At 41.3% G+C, this 20,241-nt stretch overlaps 1 protein-coding gene across 1 annotated transcript; it reads right to left on the bottom strand.

Annotated features, from left to right (window-relative positions):
- Positions 1–6,455: 6,455 nt before the first annotated feature.
- On the bottom strand, positions 6,456–19,462 carry LOC139479231 (kynurenine/alpha-aminoadipate aminotransferase, mitochondrial-like). The gene is made up of 12 exons (XM_071262086.1): positions 19,377–19,462; positions 16,461–16,546; positions 15,342–15,429; positions 14,488–14,556; positions 13,017–13,161; positions 12,524–12,598; positions 11,408–11,671; positions 10,320–10,402; positions 8,803–8,899; positions 8,468–8,594; positions 7,948–8,150; positions 6,456–7,757 (listed from the first exon to the last, which is right to left on the bottom strand). The coding sequence occupies exons 1-12, from the start codon at positions 19,397–19,399 to the stop codon at positions 7,710–7,712; spliced, it is 1,308 nt and encodes a 435-aa protein (XP_071118187.1). The 5' UTR covers positions 19,400–19,462; the 3' UTR covers positions 6,456–7,709.
- Between the last annotated feature and the right edge of the window lie 779 nt (positions 19,463–20,241).

The raw sequence follows: 20,241 nt of genomic DNA, 5'->3' as shown, positions 1-20,241 counted from the left end.
GCCCAGTCGTCTAAGGCGCCGCGATTCGCCGTGCAGAGTTGCGTCTCTTGGGCACGCCAGAAACCTATGATTGTGACTGTGAGGTCGAATCCCGGTTCGCCCCGATTATTTTTCTAGGTTTGTCAGCACCATACCTGTGCTCATGGGTTTCACTGAAGTGGTAAACGTCCGAGACCTGTATCACTTCGGGCTTTCCTCCCACAATATAAACCCAACTCACTCAGTCACTCACTCACTAATGTAAGAAATGAACGCTGCACTGTGACTTTCATAAAAAATATAATTCGAGATTTATTTGCGTTATGTGGTTTAACAATGAATTTTACTACATAATTTACTTGTCAGCACATAATATATAAAATATATAAAATATTGTAGCGTTAATGCTGTTCAGGGTAAAAACCCAGTCTAGGTTAGTTAGAGTTAGCTCCCCTATGTTTGCCTATTACGTCATGAGGTGACGTCATGATTTGTGTGGGGGGACTCGAGTGGACGCCATGCTGGCTGTCGCATGTAATTCCGGTCAATAATCGTACTCAAATAAACCCTTGTCTTAGTGTCAACGTAACACAACAGATATACTGAGCAAATAACGACCGAGTCTCTGTGATTTGCAGTTAAACCTCGTTATCTAATAGAAATAATGCGTTCCCGTCTTTAGTCGTCGTCTACCCGGATCACCATACGTACGTGTGTATAAGGCGCGGTTTTACTATTTATTCATTATTGTATGATGTCAACAATTCATTTACTGATATCACAAAATACATTATTAATATCACCAATGTATCAAATAGAGAGGTAGGCTTCCGAAACAGTGTCACACTCATACAGCACGCCGTCTCAAGAACGTTCTGTATCTAGGACTAAGCAACGATAGATTGTATCTTTGATTACCCCTCCATTTTCAAACTTTCCAAAATTAACGTTGTGGAACAACTTGCCTTTCCTGTAAGAATAAAACATATTTGGATCATGTCAGTCATACACTACATGTCGACAAACTTACAAAATATAAGTCCTTGACCTTATAGATAAGACAAAGGGCAGTTAATCTTAACGCATGGCTTTGATGAGAGTGATTTCCCTTTCAGTGTGTCAGGTCAAGCTCCTTCCCAGCGCGTGACACCTTCGTTACACTCTCCGTAGAGAACTCCGCGAACGGGCTATCGCTGTGAGGAGCTTGTTGTCCGGTCAAGCTCCTCACAGCGATATCCCGTTCGCGGAGCTCTCGGTTCTCCTTCCCAGCGCGACATCTTCGTTAAACTCTCGGAAACACCGCTGCCACCAGTGTGGGTGCTGCCATTGCAGTTATCTTGAAATTTGCCCTCTAACCCAAATGTAGCTACGTTTTTACTTTTGTTCATAGTAAAGAGAGCTCCGCGAACGAGATATCGCTGTGAGGAACTTAGTAACCTTGCTGGTTTTATCATATAGATCTACGCATTACAATGCTGCTTGATCTCATCTCAAAGCTGTAATGCTTATTACAACAACAATAACAACCACAGCAACAACAACGGGTCAGTTTGGTTTAACGCCACCCTGAATAATATTTCAGTTATCAGGGCGTGTCAGCTTGATGTCGGATGAAAGTGATGCTGGTCTTGGACCTTCACAAGTCTGAAACTGTTACATAACCAGGGTGAGGTTGGGATAGCGAATTCCGGCGCCATACAACGACAAGCGCCCGCACAGCCAGTCACGTGTAACTTCCAAAACAACCTATTTGTTATGAGTGATATTTTCTTTTCCTCTCATTTCCTCTCAGTTTATGCCGTATTAGTGATACAGTATACTTCGTTATTACCTCTAACTGAGATTATAACGGTACCCTGTTCTCGGCTTTGTCCCATGGAGCGGGTCGGGTGTTAGAGAAACCGGCTACGCGGGACGACCATCCTTCAACAACAACAACAACAACAACAACAACGAACTACATACAGTTTGTCTGCTGTAAAATGTCCGCCTAGGAACTTGACCTCTATCAGTAATCGATATCGGGGACATGTAAGTTACGATAGAAACCATTATAAACCTATCATGGTGTTGTAACTATCTCCCAGACAACCTTTCTTTTGTAGTAAGACCACTCAGCAGGTTTTACAATTGCTCCTCAGGTTTTACAATTGCTCCCCAGGTTTTACAATTGCAATTGTAAAACCTGGGGAGCAATTGTAAAACCTGTCGTGAAATCCCGATTGCTGGATGGCATTCGTAGTTTCTCTAAAATGCACTTGAAAAACCTTTCAAATAAAAAAGTCAAGAACAAGACACCAAGAGGCCAATCGTTTTTAATTCTCGTTCGCTCCGAAATTTTGTTCCGCAGTTTTTTAGCAACTTCATCATCTGACAAAGGGTCACCAAAACGGAAACAAAAGTCATCCTCATCCTTTTCTGCAGAATTTGCATCAATTAACTTACTTTGAGTAAGGAAAATATCGTCATCGTCAGACATCCTCTCTTGTGAACAGTCAACGACACAATGCCATGTGGTACGACGCACGCGGTTCTTTCTGCACGTACAGCCCTCTTCTGCACGTGCAGTCCGCGCAGCGGCCCGCGATAACAACTGTTATAAAGCGTGTCTCGTTATACCGCGCTTATTTGCGACGCGTATACCGCGTAAATATAAGCTCCAAAAATGACATGGATTATTGGATAGTGGTTTATAATTTGGACAAACCATTCCACCTACGCGTCCTCGGCTTTTCTGTGCCTACCCGATTATACAATCATACCATTCCTGAGGTGTCATGGTTTCTCAATTACTTAAACATTGTTTTACGGGGCCATTGTGTATAGACAGTAGGCTCACAATGTATGATCGATCTGTGTGTGGATGGAAACCTGGGAGAGCGCACGGGAGTATTGATGAAACGTGTACACAGTCTTACCACGTCGGACATGTACTCTTAGACCTATGGGTGAGTATAGACGAAACTGATTATAACGACTCGAAGATATGTTTTGTAATGAGGACGAGAAAAACAATACATGTAATAAATATAAACATCCGGGCAATAGAGCGTATTAAACGAAGTGGCTAAAAAACAAATACAAGAAATGGTTATTCGATGTGATATTGTATACGTGTATCATAGTTATAGGTAGGTCTGTTTTGAACCTCAGGTCATACTTCCTTTTGCCCGGCCGTGTACAAGGCATTATTATAACAAACACTATCTTCCGGTTTTATTTATGCACACAGTAACAGGATTTGCTGATTATAAGAAACACAACTAAGGAATAACATACACTTGTCTTGCAAAATGAAGCAAGCATGACAACTTACCTGTATGTCTGCTGGGATTGTGTATGTTATATGAATTCCAATCAGGTGGCTGCAATGTTTGTTTATCGTTAGATCGATAGTTACCGTCACAGGTGGCGCAGTTTCATGTCTACTGCTTCCATCTTGGTTCAAGTGGGTCGTTATAGCCAGTACACACGTCACACTGGTATCTGATATACATATTCGCTGTGTGTTATTACACTCAGTCTCGCGAATCCATTACACTCTGTACACTCACTGACACTACCAGTCAATAGCCTCCACCAGGTTATGACCAATAGCCTCCACCAGGTTATGATCATGACAATAGCCTCCATCATGTTATGATCATGACAATAGCCTCCACCAGGTTATGATCATGACACTAGCCTCCATCATGTTATGATCATGACAATAGCCTCTACCAGGTTATGACCAATAGCCTCCATCATGTTATGATCATGGCAATAGCCTCCATCATGTTATGATCATGGCAATAGCCTCCATCATGTTATGACCATGATAATAGCCTTCGCCAGGTTATGATCATGGCAATAGCCTCCACCAGATTATGATCATGACCTCTACTAGGTTATAATAATGACATTAGCCTCCACCAGGTAATGATAAGGACAAGATCCTCCACCAGGTTATGATCATAATCGCCTCCACCAGGTTATGATCATGATAACAGCATCCACCAGGTTATGATAATGACAATATCCTCTAACAGGTTATTACCATGACAATAGCCTCCACCAATTTATGACCAATAGCCTCCACCAGGTTATGATAAGGACAATATCCTCCACCAGGTTATGATCATAATAGCCTCCATCAGGTTATGACAATGGCAATAACCTCCACCAGGTTACTGTTAGGACAATATGCTCTACAAAGTTATGACCATGACAATAGCCTCCACCAGGTTATGATAATGACAGTATCCTATACTAAGTTATGACCATGACAATAGCCTCTACCAAGTTATGACCATGACATCAGCCTCTACCATTATGATTATGATTAATGACACTTCAAACAATGCGCTTCTGAACGCTTTTGAACGTCACAGACAACGTTAATCCAGCTTTATCACGAAACCTTGTCGATCTGGATCAGGAAAAACAGTGACTGAAAACGTGAGCACTGTTCCACTAACAGGGGTCACAGAGCTGTCATATCCACTTGAGCCGGTTCTTTCGAGAAACATACTAGGTTACTGATTCTACACCAGGTTAATAAATAAAAATACAAGCCACAAAACCCTTACCATATTCACCAGAAGTATCTGCTAAAGCAGAATAGAATGTACGTTTGAACCACATCATAATCAGGTGTATGTGCATCAATATGATCAAGTGATGATGCCAGGTGTTCGCGAAGGGATGGGAGTATCCAGCTCCACAGGTGGCACTCTTCACAAACACATGCAAAGGCAAATCAATTGTTCACACCTGTAAAATTACAAGAAGGAAATAACAAGCAAACAACGCTTTAGAAATCTTCCCAGAAATAGCATGCCCGATTGTACCCCAAAAGTTGTGAAATGGCCTTAAATTTGTAACGAGTGCCACCGATGGGCAGGGTACGCTTATCTCTTCGCAATGACCTGCGTCATCACTTTTTGATAGTGATTCCGATTAATTGTTATTGTGGAAGGGTTTTGTCGCTTTATTCCGATGTCCAACGTGTGGTTTAGAATAACAATACTGAGCTTTGTGCCCATCACTGATTAAACACTACATCACGGAACATGAATTTCAGGATAAGAGTGAGTTAGTATGGTTTTACGTTGTTTTTAGCAATATTCCAGCAATATCACAGCGGGGGAAACCAGAAATGGGCTTCACGCATTTTTGGAAAAGAGAAATTTAGATTGAATACCCAAAGAAGTGAATGCTTGTTGTATCGTCCCTTAAAGAAGTACAAAATCAACTATACAGAGCCTGCTTGGATATCGTGAGTGGACGGTTGGAAACAAGGTGATGTGAAATGGGGTTTAACGTCGCCTCCAAGATTATTCCACTTGTGTGTATGTGTTTGCTTGTAATAGTCCGGACTATTGCCGATTTTTGTGCTAGCACACAGAGATACCATACCCCACTCAGATTCAGTATACTGACTCCGAGCTGACCAGTCCTTGTTTTAGTCCCTCAATGCCGCGCGCCAGACAGGCTAACAACAAGAATATTTTAACGTCTTTTGGTATGGCGCGCCCGGGGATGAAAACCCCAGACCTTCCGCTCTCCAGGCGGACGCGCTACCCCTAGAGCACGAAGGCGGTCAGTTGCAAACGAAGGCAATGTCAATGACAGAATAAAAACACATAACTGTGATGAACACACGGTGTTAGATCAAGTGTAGAATGATTAGACAAGTCTAGATTGCTTAGCCCTTACGGCTCAGACTTCCGTGAGAAATCAAGCTCAGCATCGTTTGCAACAACCAAATCCATGGGGGGGTGTGGGGGGGTCTCTTGGCATCCGATATACCACTTAACTTGTCTAAGCAACCAATTGGATTACCATGCGTGCTCATAAGCTTAGGGTTGAATATTTTACAGGAACATAACCCGAAAAGTTATTTTCCACGCTGGAATATTGGCATCCGTGTGCCAGATAAACATTTCATGGCATCCAGCGAACCAAAAGGTGGTTGTCACCCTCATTTCTGGGACTACATATCAGTCTAACACTGGGTGTGAATCTCGAGATGTTATGTGCCAAATTCAGGCACATTAGTGTGCTGTGACTATTATCCGTGTTTCTTGCAGAGTTTTACCTATTCTTCAATCTCATGAATATCAGATCTCGGTGCTCGCCTACGCTGCACAAACCTCTGAGGTCATCCCATTAAAGATCACATTAGAAAGACCTTTCGCGATCGCGACCAACCAATGAAATGACTTACACAAAGAAGCAGCATCAGCCAATCAGAAAAACTTTCTTTTAGGCGCCAGTTTCAAACTGCCGACTTCCATTCCAGACTACTCTTTGGACATGTTTTGAACGGTGAAAGGTGGTTCTTACGTGACCCGTAATGGCATATCTTCAGATCTTTGTTTAGCGAGAACCATGATTATGATTTTAAGGAGACTGTTCTTGGTATCATGTTTATTAATAAACACTCACAAAGTATAACATTATACGCTTCCATAATAATGTTGTTGACACTTTATCCTCTATGTATGTGTACATAAAATCAGATAGAAAGTGTCATGCGCGACAGGTGTTGCATTAGCTTGGGTCTCGACAACGATATATCGATATGTGCACATAGTCGTATGAATGTATACATGTAGATCGATTTTATGTATGTATAAGAGCTAAACATGTTAGGATGCAGTAATTAGTGTTGTCCACTTTCGTTTCGTGTGATGTGTTACATTTACTTTGGATAAATACAGTCTGTATATCTCAAAGGAGTCGTGATTTCATATGACGGAAAACGTTCCAGTATGACCTCCCACGTGGAGAGGTCACGGTGATGCAACCGAAACAAATTAATCGAGGTACGTGGGACGTACGGAAGGTATATCACCAGCTGTTTCAAAGTTCGCCTCGTGGCTAATATACAATAGTTTCATAGTTTCGTGAAGGAAGTACATCTGTTATCTATCGGATATCGTTATTTGTCATCTGTGGGTTATGTAATGAGTTGTAGGAAGCTGTCACTGGTATATTATGGACGCATGGACATTATAACTTGTAATAATTATAAAATTAATAGTATAGTGTGACTGCATGTATCCTATGGTAGCCATAAATCCCCTACAACTGGTACGGTAGAAAATAGACCTTTCAGCAACTCATGCCGGACGTAAGAAGCGACTAACGGGATCGGGTACTCAGGCTTGCTGACTTGATTGATGTATGTCATCGAATCCCAGTTGCGTAGATATCAATCATTGGATTGTCTGGTCCAGCCACGATTATTTACACTCAGACCGCCATCATATTGCTGGAGTATTACTGAGTGCGGCGTTAAACAACAAACAACTTTATACAACATCACAGTGGTACATGTGTATCTCTCCTCATGTTCTCGAGGCAAGTTAACTGACTACAAAAGTCGAGTTTCCACCCTTGCCGAACTAGGCTGGAATGATGAAGTTTTATTTTGGCTGGACTAACGAGTCTATGCATAGTCACATAGGTGTACAACGTGTGTCTTAACATGCCTAGTTAATGTGGTCCACATGGCACATGAACCTCAACAAACCCGCAATACTTATTGCAAATCGGCATGTCCACGTTTACATAAGACTATACATCAAACATATTTTGTAGGGTTACTATTAATAAAAAGCAGATGCATCCAATCACGGTTATTGATTTGTGTTATTTGAATGTGTAAGTAAATAACTCTTCCATTAACATGTCTTTCCAAATGGAATATTTGCCAAACCCGCACATCACATGGAGCATGCTCTTCACTGTGTTGGTTGTTCTTTGAGGATCTCTGCCAGCCAGGAGAAGGCCTGAAAACGAGAAAAGAATTCTTTGGCCTCGTGGTTTGTAAGGACCCTTTCCTAATCACAGTTTGGTGAGCCAGTCACATAACGCTTTGTTTTTACAGGTTTACTGTAACAAATATAAGCTTGCCTATCTCGTGAGTTTGGTTTGAGGAACAAGTGTAAACTTTAATCTTTGGGCTTTTCCACAACTCACTTTGTCCAAATCTTCCTCAGACGCATAAGAGTAAGATACTCTGATGTAAGAGGACTTAACCGAGGCAGGACAGAAGATGTGTCCCTGGACCACCACAGCCCCTTTCTGGATCAGCTTCTGACAGATGGGTCTGGAGTCCTCTACACCCAGTAGCTTCATCCACAGGAACATCCCAGCCACAGGATCAGACCACTCCGCCAAACCTGGCAAATGAAGATGAAGATGGTGATAATAATTATGACGATGTCGATGAAATTATACAGAATGAAACACATATTTTTGCTTAATTCTGTCCAGGTATAACTGAACTGTTATTCAAATTTACGAAAGTATTATTTACTCATTCACTAAGGCGACTATCATTAAGAAAACCACTTGTGCTGAACTATCTTTTGGAATTTGAAAAACAGAAGTAAATTGAATTGGTTTGTGGCAGCAAGATCGATTGAATATGTACCATATCCTTCATAGCCTGACCTTCAGTGGTTCGTCCAAGACCACCAATATGTGATACCTTTACCTTTAAGATGTTTTTCAGCTGTCCTGGAAACACGCTTCGATTTCTCGTAGTAGACGTTTGCAACATCACGCCCATGTTCGATATAGCCATCGTGCCCCATGCTTTGTAAAACCTTCCATATGATGGTCTGGTAATTCAACCAAAGGAAAGAAATATGTTATTGATTGCCTATGATATTTGTTTTTCTTTAAGAGCATTGCAATACTTAAGTGATAAACAATAATACTATATATACTTCATGGTTCAACGGCTTGCACAGTGCAAACAAATTTGTAGGGACATAAATGTAGATTAATGCCACAACCCCTGAAGAATTGAATATATATTATAAATACCTGTGCCAAGCTATTACATGAGCCAGGGTCTGAATCTTTCCAATGAAGGATTGTTTCCAGGAACTGTTTTGGACCGCTAACATACCCAATCCTTGCACTAAAAACACACGAACAGAAGTTTCACATTATTAACAGATTAACAGCACTAAAGCGAGTCACTGTTAGATCGACGATCTGGTGACCATTTGTAGTGTACATCTAGATACTGTAAAAAGTGCTTTAACAACAGGTGAATTCTTTCACTTACAAGAATAGTCTCGTCGATTTTATGTATAATCATATCCAAATGTATGATAAAGAATTTTGTTGACAAATGTGTTTTGTTACCTTTGTTTGTATGTTTTTCAAATGATTATGTCGCACTTACATGGGTGGTGAAACGTCCCTGCGTGTTAGGTAGGGAGAATTTACGTTTCAAAGCTTCACACTTGTAATGAAATAATTTGATTTTCCGGTTGACAACTACACACAACGTATCTAATAATTATGATATTCCATGTGTCTCGCCACTCGTGAAAATATCTCCTTTCCCTTGTCACTCGATGAGAGAAACATGATATTTCACTCGACACATCAAATATCCTCTATGCTCTTAACGTGGACGTATAATTGACTTAATCACAAATGATATACACATGTTGAAATACAGTATGAAAGAGAGAACAGGCTTCACGACCGGGTACCTGGTATTGCCTCAAGTGAAGTGAGGCTTTGTTTCTCGGTATCAAAGGTATTCAGGTAATGGCTACTGCGACCGCAATAGGGTACTGGAGACCTAGGGTGCTTTGCAAAGCGCCAGTCGCTTGCAAGCGATGAAGAGCGATCCGGCTTACAACAGTGCGCTATATTTCAACCGCTTGCAAGCGAAACAATCGCTGGATGAGGTCGCTTCGTTCTCAAACCAACATGGCGGCTGACTATTACGTTCTTCATTACATGAAGGAAACCAGGCAGTAAACACGCCGCCATTTTGGAAGAGTCCGCAAGCGCTTCGAACTGTTGCAGACCCCGGGAGGCGATTCGTGACTTGCAACGCGCCCCTATTGTACAGCGATATCTCCAAGGGGAAAATACATTTATCATCCAAAACTGGCTCCCACAGGAGATATCGCTTGGATGAGATCAAGCGATATCTACACTGTAGATATCGCTGCAATGAAATTACATCACAATGCTTTGCAGACCATTGTGACGTCACTGTTACCATGACGTCACAATCAAATGACATCACTAATGGCTCTGCTACTAAGCTGTTTGCAGTACATTCTACACTGAAGACACTGCTAATTACTGTCTACAAATTGAAAAAGTTAAAAGAATGATGTTGGATGATAAATAAAATCTCACCCTCGTGTCTTTTGATATCAAATATATCAACACAAGTTGATAAAAGTGGAAAAATTCCGAGCCTTGCCGGGGATTTTTGCCACTTTTATCAACGAGTGTTGATATATTTGATATCAAAGACACTCGGGTGAGATTCTCTATATAGTACACACTATCCCAAATCAGCTCACCCAGCAGACATCAGTTTAGAGAGAGAATCACATCTGAGGACACGCCCATCTACGTCTAATGACAGCAAACTCGGTGTGAGAGGCTGAAGTAAGATTGATGGTAGTATGGTATTCATTCGATAACTCTTTAATAAAAACATGCATCATAATTAGGATATACACATACTGTGTTTTCAATGTAGAACCGGGTTAACTGTAGATTTAACCGCGCTAAATTGAATTTGGAACCGAACGCGAACTCTTTTGCTTTTGGCAAACATATTGATTGAAGCAGCATAGGCTGAGTCCAGTGTTTTGTGTGGGTTGTCGGTCAGAATTTACAGCATCACCGACAACAGCCTTTAAACAAAATATTTCGCTCTATATGCTCAAGCAGTTTAACACCCTAATACTTCACATCAACTTATGGCATGCACTGAAAGCATGTAGCACGGCAACTTCGTTAGCTGACATGAGTTGAGCACCCTGAAGAAAACTAAACAAGCCTTGTAAAGCTTTCGTTCTACACCGCATGTCACTTTTATTACGTCATATTGATAATTGTGATGCAAAAGTTATGACGTCACAATCGTACATGGGAAAAGCGCGAAATAACAACCTCTCTGTTGTCCTCAAAGCTTGAAATACATTCTCATTATAGACTTCTATCCTGTATTTTTTGCACGAAATGTTCTGCCACACATCCTTTGAATATTGTGGTTACAGCAACTTTGCATGTTGTAGCCTATAATTGTTACAGACAATTATTTAAATATGCCTACCGACAATGACTGTTCCACTCAGAGAGAGTTATTGTGATTTGATATCTGTGATTTCCCAATCAAAATCAAGTTTTTTCCAATGTCATGGTACAATTCAATTTGGAAATAATGCTTTTGTGCATGTCTACGCGTCTTTTCTTTGTTTCATTAAAGGCCGTCTTATGTTCACACAAAGACACGAGTTATCACCGTCCGGTCTGGAAGCCCTTGTCGCAATACAAAACCACTCACATAAATCTTCTTAATTACGGTCATCCGGAGAATTAACACTGATTGATAATTATAATTCCAAAGTCCCCCTTATATTTCACAAACTCAACGCTTTACCCTTGTAAATTGTAGCATATAGTACGGGTCGTCCTCGATGATTAACAGGTCGTATTTTCTCGCCAAAGCATAAACCTCCTTCTTTCTCTTCAAAGTGAGGTTGGCACCTGTCGGATTTCCACCAACCGGAACACAGTATAGGAGTTTTGGCCAAGGCCCGGATACAGCCTCATTCCAGGAACTCAGGATGTTACTAAGATCCGAGGGTATCAATCCATCTGCGTCGTTCTTGATAGTCACCGGTTTGCAACCCAATGGTTCAATCTGATTAACATGAAAGAATTGTTCTGTATTTTTTTTATAGCAAGACGGGGACATTAAAATATCATCAGCTGATGAAGCAAGGTGATTGTATGGTATTAAGCCTCAGTAAAATTTATTAATAACTGTCCCATACTTTTGATGAAAGGCATGTGTCAGATACACGCCACGTTATTGTCAACACAAAACACCACTGAAACGATCTAACAACGGTTATGTAATCGCACGCATTTCATAGGAATATAATTAATAGGACTGGAGTGTCAAAAACCATGCTACATCAGAAGTGAGTTAATTAGGTTTGTCATTTTCATGACATCCTATCAGAGACCACACAATGTGTTCCTCATAAACCTTGTTTAAAGCCATTTAACGATGGTGCTTTAAACACCTTCACATCGACGTGGGAACACAGGATATCGATCGAAATGTATGGCGTACTCTGTCAGCAGCGAGTGAGATAGATTTTAGGAAACTTCTCAACGTATGTCCACATCCGTGGTCTGGCGGATAAAGAGTCTAATCGATACCAAATAGTGGGTGGTTCTATCCCCGGGAACGTCAGCCCCCAAACAAAAACCGGAATCCAAGTACAAGCAGACGCACGCACGCAGGCAAGCAAGCGTCGCTTATTTCAAAATTGACCATGAAGATAAACCTCATTTATTTCACTTTACCTTACAGTATGTCCCTCATATGAGGTATGTCAGCTGAATTTGATGCTAAACTATTTCACTGACAGACCAACGACCATAATCTGCGATTCGAAGACGCCCCTTCGTGAATAATGTGATTGTCCTTATGATTCTAAATTTCAACTGTGAGGAAACAAATTCATTTGTCTTAAATACGTGCCATATTCATGACCGTTGGATACGTTGATTCCTCGACCAGCAACGAGTCCCCTTCCTCCAACACCGATCCAAGGATCTGTGTAACAGTAATATGTGGCATACAGTAAACTACGGTTATAACGAACACGCTTATAACGAACTGACGGATATACAAAAAAATTATTTTTACTCCCGACCATTTGTTGTATATATGCTGTATGTATACTTGTATGTATAACGAACTACGGTTATTACGAACTAAAATAAGTGTTCGAGTTCGTTATAACCATAGTCTACTGTACATTGTGCTGTACTGATACATTCCAATGTACCTTCTGGATGTATTGATATAATATTATAATAATAATATCATAATTAGTTTCATTTTTATGACACCAGACACTTCCAAATAACAAATTTAATATTTTGAAACTACATAAAAGATACATATTAACATTCGTGCATGCAGGAAATGACAAGCTTGGGTACAGAAAAACTGGATGATGTCATCCCACCCTGCTAATACCCTCCGTACAACCGTTGGTGCAGATTGTGATCATGTCGCTGTTTGCCGATGGGGAGACGCCAAGAGGAGGGACGGTGGGCGGATCATGGAGACGTCGCTGCAACTCCGTCAGCCATTCACGCATCTTCAGTGACCTACAAGTTTATGTTAACAGAAACTCAAGTTTAGATACACAGTCAACCAAATCTGGCAATATCAACAGAAGGGGGCATTCTGACATTCAAAACTTTGATATGTGTTTCTCGTATTTTAAACCAACACCGTTGTGTGGTGAATGTAGCGTCTTCCTGGCTGCGATAAGGCAAACGACGTTACAAAATGGTACTTGTTTTACCCTTCCTGGTGCTCGGAGTCCGTATACTGTGTCTGGGTGGCGTATCCATGTCATGCTGCGGAATGGTATCTCAGTGGGCTAGCACTATAAAATCGGAATTAGTCTGGACAAGCAGACCACATATGCATGTACGTCGCTGTATGAGTGAAAGAATCTTGACGTTTTCATCTGCCGTGTTGTTGGGACAGTCTAGTGTTTCTCATGACGATGAAGACCCGGGTTCGAAACATAATTCATACACTCTTTATCAACTAGGTAATTAGTGCTTCCCGACCCGTAAGGATCCTGGATAGAATACTAGTAGGTCTTCAGCAACCCTTACCTGTCGTAAAAGGCAACTACGCTTGTTGTAAGAGGCGACTAACGGGATCGGGTGGTCAGGTTCGCTGACTTGGTTGATGCATGTTATCGTATCCCAATTGCGTGGATCGATTCTCATGATGTCAAACACTGTATTCTCTAGTCCAGACTCGATTATTTACAGACCGCTGTAATATAGCTTGAATATCGCTGAGTGCGGCGTTAAACAACAAACGAACAAAGTTAACAAATATTGGTGTTTCCCATTGTGGTATTGGCAAGTGACGCTCAACAATCATGGTATTTGTGACAGCTTACCTCGCGACAGCTGTAAGGGTACTCGCAACATATAACGATACAGATGGTCGTATCTTCCCCCAACGTGGAGGTATCTGACACGTACATGAATGAACTACATTATTTATGAATTAGGTTGATAGCCACTTTCTGTTTGTGCATGTTAAATTCGGCTTTGTGTCATGCATCCTTTAATCTGTTGTATTAAAGACAAGTTGTTTCCCCTTTTACGTTTAGCAATATCAGATATGGGTTTCACACATTGTTCCCATGGTACTTCGGAGTGACGAGCGAACGCTTTAACAACTAGGCTACCCAGCCGCACCAGAAGAGCAGTGAGGTACAATGCAATATAATAGCTAATGTGTATTATCCACTTATTTAGTGAGAGACTTGAAATTTTACTCAAGTAAACAGATGGAGTGCACACTTACAATCACTTACATTTACAATCTCAGCTCCCTGGGGAGTATACATTCTAAAGTAATGTTTGAACTACCGTTGTAGCTGTAAACACAACAAAACATACCCACTACTGCTCCCGTACTGGAGTGCCACTTTCATCTCATTCTCATCTATGGCTACAGTCCGACCATCTCTGGAAGGTAAAGATTCTCTCAAATAGCACGAAAGAAAAGCATTCTGTATCAGATGAAATGAGGATGGGTGCACGGTAAGAGTAATGTTTAATATGTTTACAACACGATATACATTCACTGGATCAGACGCATTGGGATTCGAGTCCAATAATGGTTTGACATCGCTGGTGCGCAGAGTTGCGTCCCTTGGGCACGCCAGAAACCTATGATTGTGGGTTCGAATCCCGGTTCGCTCCGATTATGTTTCTAGGTTTGTCAGCACCATACCCGTGCTCGTGGGTTTCACCGAAGTGGTAAACGTCTGAGACCTGCATCACTTCGGGCTTTCCTCCCACATTAAGCTGACACGACGTGATATAACTGGAATACTGTTAAAAGCGGTGTTAAACTCAACTCACTCACTCTAAGTAAAGATTATGTTGAAGTAATGAGTGAGTGTGTTGGGTTTAACGGCACGTTGGAAGACTATTGTGGCGATATCGCGGCGTGTCAGCTTGATGTGGGAGCAGAGCCGTGAAACCCACAAGCTGGTATGGTGCTGACAAACCTAGCAACATTATCAGGGCGAATCTGGAATTCACAACCAAGACCTTAAGTGTCTGGCACGCTCAAGGGACACAACCCTGGACCTATCGTGCTTCCGAATCGGGGGGAAATGAAAATGAGAACGATTGGACATTGAAGATCGGGGGACAGATATTCCTCCCGATATCTCAGCACACTGATCAGTTACTGATCTAGGGGTAGGGGGTCTCGTGGATAACACTCTGAACCTCGTACCAACCTTAGTTGTAGCTGTGCCGCTGTGATTGGAAACGTCTCCGAGTTTGGAAGACCCCCGGCCAAGTACAGCAAATCAGTTCCAATGTATTCTACAGTGAGTGTTTTCAAACATCAGCGAAGGATATGTGGTTTTACAAGCTTTCAGTGAAAACTGAACGTCCTACTATTTAGTTTGTCAATACATAAATTACTTTTACGCACATCACACGACTACCTGTCTTTTGGAAAGCCAAGATGCCTATATGACAGGAAATGATATCGGAAATGAATTTCCTAATATTTTTAGATGTTAATATTTCACATAAGAAAGAAAATTGTATATACCAGTAGAATATTTAGTAAGACCTAAAAGTACAAAAATCCAAATTCAAATATTTATTATTCAAATGTAATAAAATTTTAGTAACAATACATTTTAGTTTAGTTATGAACATTTAAACTATTTTGGTTACTCCTGTATCCAACTCACACATTGTAATCCTCGTCGCTATATGGCTGAAATAATGCCGATGCGGCGGTAAATTTTAACTCACTCACTCACATTGTAATCCTAGCATAATTAGTCTATCGTGATGTTTTTAAGTCCCTTTGAACTGCCAAACAACTCCAAGTTAAACTGTCAAATAAATGGACTATTTTGCAGTCAATTTGTAAAGTGTCATTTTACACAATGACTGTAACATATAATTATACAGTGACAGTCATTTGTAGCTCATATTCCGAAGATTTCGTGCTGTGAGTAACGACGTTCTGCCACCACTCCTGCCCGTGACTTGCCACAAGTCCCGCTTATCGACTTGAGTCATGTGCAAAACACAGTCACGAAACCAATCAAAATGTGTTCAAAAGTTCATCCAAAAGAATTCCTTCCTTTTTGCGAACACATGGTGTCATCACTGAATGTCAGTGATCCATTCATATAATGTTCACCACTATTTTGCCTTTTATACCCAATAGAATCTGTTTCGGTAGATAATCGAGCCTGATTATTTTCTTGTGTTGATGTTGTATATTTGGAATGCGTGTTAAGATATCATGCCTTGTCAAACATTGACACGAATGTGTTCGAATGTGTAGTACTACGAATGTGTAAGCGGACACCAGATATACTGATACGTACTCTGGAGTCCTCGAAGAATCGCTGGTCGTCTTCGTTTCGCCGATTTGTTGAAGTAACTGTCATAGTTGTTGATGCGATGGCTTGCCCTAAACATAAATATATCAGTTGTAAGAGCTTACCAGTCAGGTGCCAAGAACAGGGATGAGGGTGTGTAAAAGAACCGTATTTGGGAGTAATCGGAGCAATCTGCAGCTCAGTCTTATCTTCATGATGAGAATAAACAAGCGGGCAAAAGAAACGCAACCAAATGAATGATGGTCGTCAGTTGTCAAAAAAATTGCGAAACAGCACGAAAACAGTTGGGAACACATAGCTGGAATGCAACATACCTATTCCCTGTGAACATGTGCACGTGCTTCGCGTGATTTGCGGGAAAAGTAAATATAATCAATAGAAATGCGAAATATGTACAAAGGTATCCGTATGAAATTCTGGTGTAAAACATGAGCAGGATTGAACTCTCTCATCACATCAAACCGTATAAAATAACGAACAGGCCTCTACCAACTGCAGAGCAGGCGGAAAGAGCCATAGATATGTTGCAAATGGGAGCGACACAGGTGCACGTTGCCAGGATCATGGGCTGCTTCAAGTGGTTCATCGCCAGACTTGTCACACGTCACAGACAAACTGGCAGTGCTGCAGACAGGCCGAGGAGTGGAAGACCCATATTTACGGGTGCTTCACCTAATGTCCAGATTGGTAACTGTGACGTCATCATCCGAAAACAACCTTGGACATACAGTCAGCAGAAGGACCGTTGCAAGACGACTCCGCCTGTATGGTCTCCGTGCCTATCGACCTTTCTACACCGACGTCACAGACTGAGATGGGCCAGGACTGTACAGCAGTGACAGCAGAGAAATTGTCGAAGAGTCCTCTTCAGCTTTCAAGTCTGAAGGGCGGTTTCGAATCTACCGACGACGCGGTGAACGGACGGCACGTTGTTGCGTCCACAAGAAGTGGAGGTGGTAGTGTCATGGTCTGGGGTGCCATCTGCGGGGACCAGAAGACAGATCTGGTCACCATCGACGGAAATCTCACTGCACGCCGTTACATTGATGAGGTGTTGCGGCCTGTGGTACTGCCTTTCCTGCAACGACACTCGCGGACGCTGTTTCAGCAGGACAACTCCACGCCCTACCACAGCTCGAGTCACTAGCGACATTCTGAACGCCAACAACGTGACCGTATTACAGTGGCCAGCCAGATCACTGGGCCTGTCGCCCATAGAGCACCTCTGGGACCATTTGGGACGCAGGATTTGGAAACGTCAACAGCCGCCATTGACGAGGGATGCCTTAGCAATTGCCCTGCAGGAAGAATGTCGTAGGATCCCTCATCAGGATGTCAGGAGACTCGTGTGCTCAGTTCGACGTCGTGTTAGGGCCTGCATCGTTGCTGGTGGGGGTCACATCTGATATTGAGCCATATGTGTAGCACGGGACCTTAAAAGAGATCGACGTCGATTCTGCGGATGTGATCGAATACTAGTCGGTGCATCCAGCATGATAAACGTGTCTGCAGAACTTCAAGTACACGGATTTTGATCTTGTCATTTTCAAATACCGTTTTTGAATAATTGGTGTGTTTTTTTATAAAATAAAACATCAACTGTTACTACATTTCAATTTCAATTGTTTTAGACCTGAAAATTGTTTGGTGGCGTTTCTTTTGCCCTTCAGTTTATTTCTTGCACATACAAATGTCTCTAAAGGAGCGGACAGTACTAGTGTTCTAATATAATTAAGGAATATAACAGATTATCCAGTTTCTACTTTACATTATTAACAGTCTGTGTAAGCATGTACTTTCTTCATACATATGTTGTACATAAAACATGAAACCTTTATGGATAACGACGTCTTTATTCTTTGTTATAAACATTCATGTCTCCAAACCTAAATGCCTATAAAAACGTGATGTGTTTTATACTACGATACCTATTACTGCCATTTTCACTTGAAGGCTGAAGTGTAAAAAAAATGAATAATTATTATATTACGTTAAAACATTTATATCTTGATTTACCTTTTATTAAGCGTTAACCAGCATTTCTGTAAAGTTGTTTTAATGTCATGACATTGTATATTGATACAATTTCACATGTGGGTTTTGTGACCCAAATCCAACAGTTACTCCTCTTGTCGGTTCACAATCCTTTATGTACACATAAACGTGAAGACCTATTTGTACAACTCAAGGGTCGTTTTTCATATCAGAGCAAATATGCCCCCACTTCTGGGCACACAGCCGTCCCTCGCAATGATCCCAGGCCAACAAGTTTAGTTTATGATGTCAGAAAATACAAAACTCTTTTAGTAGTTATTGCATCCGCCTTTACAATGTACGAATGTACAAACGTATGTACCAAACAAGAAAACGTTATGATTTGACTGTTATCTATTTGGGTCATCAGTTGCTGGCTTGATTTGAACCAGCTGCATGAGCCTACGCGTATCTGCACGTCTCTAATCGTGTATGGAAGCAGTTTCATTTATAGGTGACCTCTTGCTTCTGTTTCACATATCCGCTCATGTGTTTGGTGAATACATGATTGTGTTATGTCATTTAATGAATTCTCACAGTGTATGATAAAAGTCTTATGGATTAAAAGTCATTGCGTACACAACACACAAGAAGATATTTTCGTCCTTTGAGAGTAAGCGTTATAGGTGGTATGTCCCTTTCCTACTTACTTTTTTTTCGGGTTCCCCTCACACCAAGACCTATACTTAAAGTGTTTTTTGATTTTATATATGTATATATCGTTCAAATATCACAGCCATCTCACTGCATTTTATATACAACTTATTACAACATCCATTGATGATTTACGCAGTATGTGACAAACATTTACATGTAATCTCATTAATCAAAGATAATGAACAAGATAGACAAAGGTGATAGACTTACTGGGACAGGTTGGCAGTATCCATAACTCAGTCTTCCGTTAGCAGAGCGCTAAGTGACGGCGCGGAAAATGTGTATGTCTTAACCCTTCTGACAGACACAGCATTAGATAATCTAGACTTGCTCAAGTCTTGGGATGTGTGATTGAAGTGGGAGGTGGCAGGGTATGGCTGTTTTGAGAGAGAGAGAGAGAGAGAGAGAGAGAGAGAGAGAGAGAGAGAGAGAGAGAGAGAGAGAGAGAGAGAGAGAGAGAGAGAGATATCCTGTCGTACCAGAACTATTCACGGGTTTCATAACATTGGTGTTATAGCGAGTTTACTATTTTATTTATTACTTGACACAATACGTTTCGTGTCTATGCATCAGGTTACTTGACTTACATCTTTGGGTCACGGCTGACCTAAGGGGCCACAATTCGCTGTGCAGGGTTGCACCCTTTACGCGTGCCATGTTGTTTTCACCGTTGGTTCAAATCCCAGATTTGCCCTGCTTTTGCAACTGGGTTTGTAAGCGACATACCAGGTACTCGAGGGCTCACTAAGATTGTACACGTATTACATTTGCATCACTTTGGGCTTTTACGCAAATATCAGACTCACTCTGAATATAACTAAAGTAGGATTGAAGCTCACTCACAAGTATATAGAAGAAAAACATTTGTTCAATTGTAAATAAAAGGATGGTTTATTGCATTTTGATGGTACATTTTTGTGATAATTACCATACCCATGTACCTAATATTCATTCCCCTGTTCACTTCTTCCATGGTGTAGTGGGCAGGGTGTCTGACCAGAGAGTGGAATGTCGCCTTAAAGGATGGAACTTGTCACACCTCTGATGCTCGGCATCAAGGGGAAAAAGGATTGGT

This window comes from Haliotis cracherodii, unplaced genomic scaffold (assembly GCF_022045235.1).
Source record: "Haliotis cracherodii isolate W230 unplaced genomic scaffold, xgHalCrac1.p SCAF_4, whole genome shotgun sequence".
Classification (NCBI taxonomy): domain Eukaryota; kingdom Metazoa; phylum Mollusca; class Gastropoda; order Lepetellida; family Haliotidae; genus Haliotis; species Haliotis cracherodii.
The sequence above is the reverse complement of the archived record's forward strand: the minus strand, read 5'-3'. Positions and strand labels throughout refer to the sequence as shown.

What these genes read in the sequence shown, in the direction of transcription:
- LOC139479231 (XM_071262086.1), bottom strand. Translation starts at nt 19,399, where the DNA reads ATGGATACTGCCAACCTGTCCCA. An exon ending in GATACTGCCAACCTGTCCCA is followed by an intron (nt 16,547 to 19,376) that starts GTAAGTCTATCA and finishes ATTTATGTTTAG; the next exon opens with GGCAAGCCATCGCATCAACA. An exon ending in CTGAGGAAGATTTGGACAAA is followed by an intron (nt 7,758 to 7,947) that starts GTGAGTTGTGGA and finishes TCTCGTTTTCAG; the next exon opens with GCCTTCTCCTGGCTGGCAGA.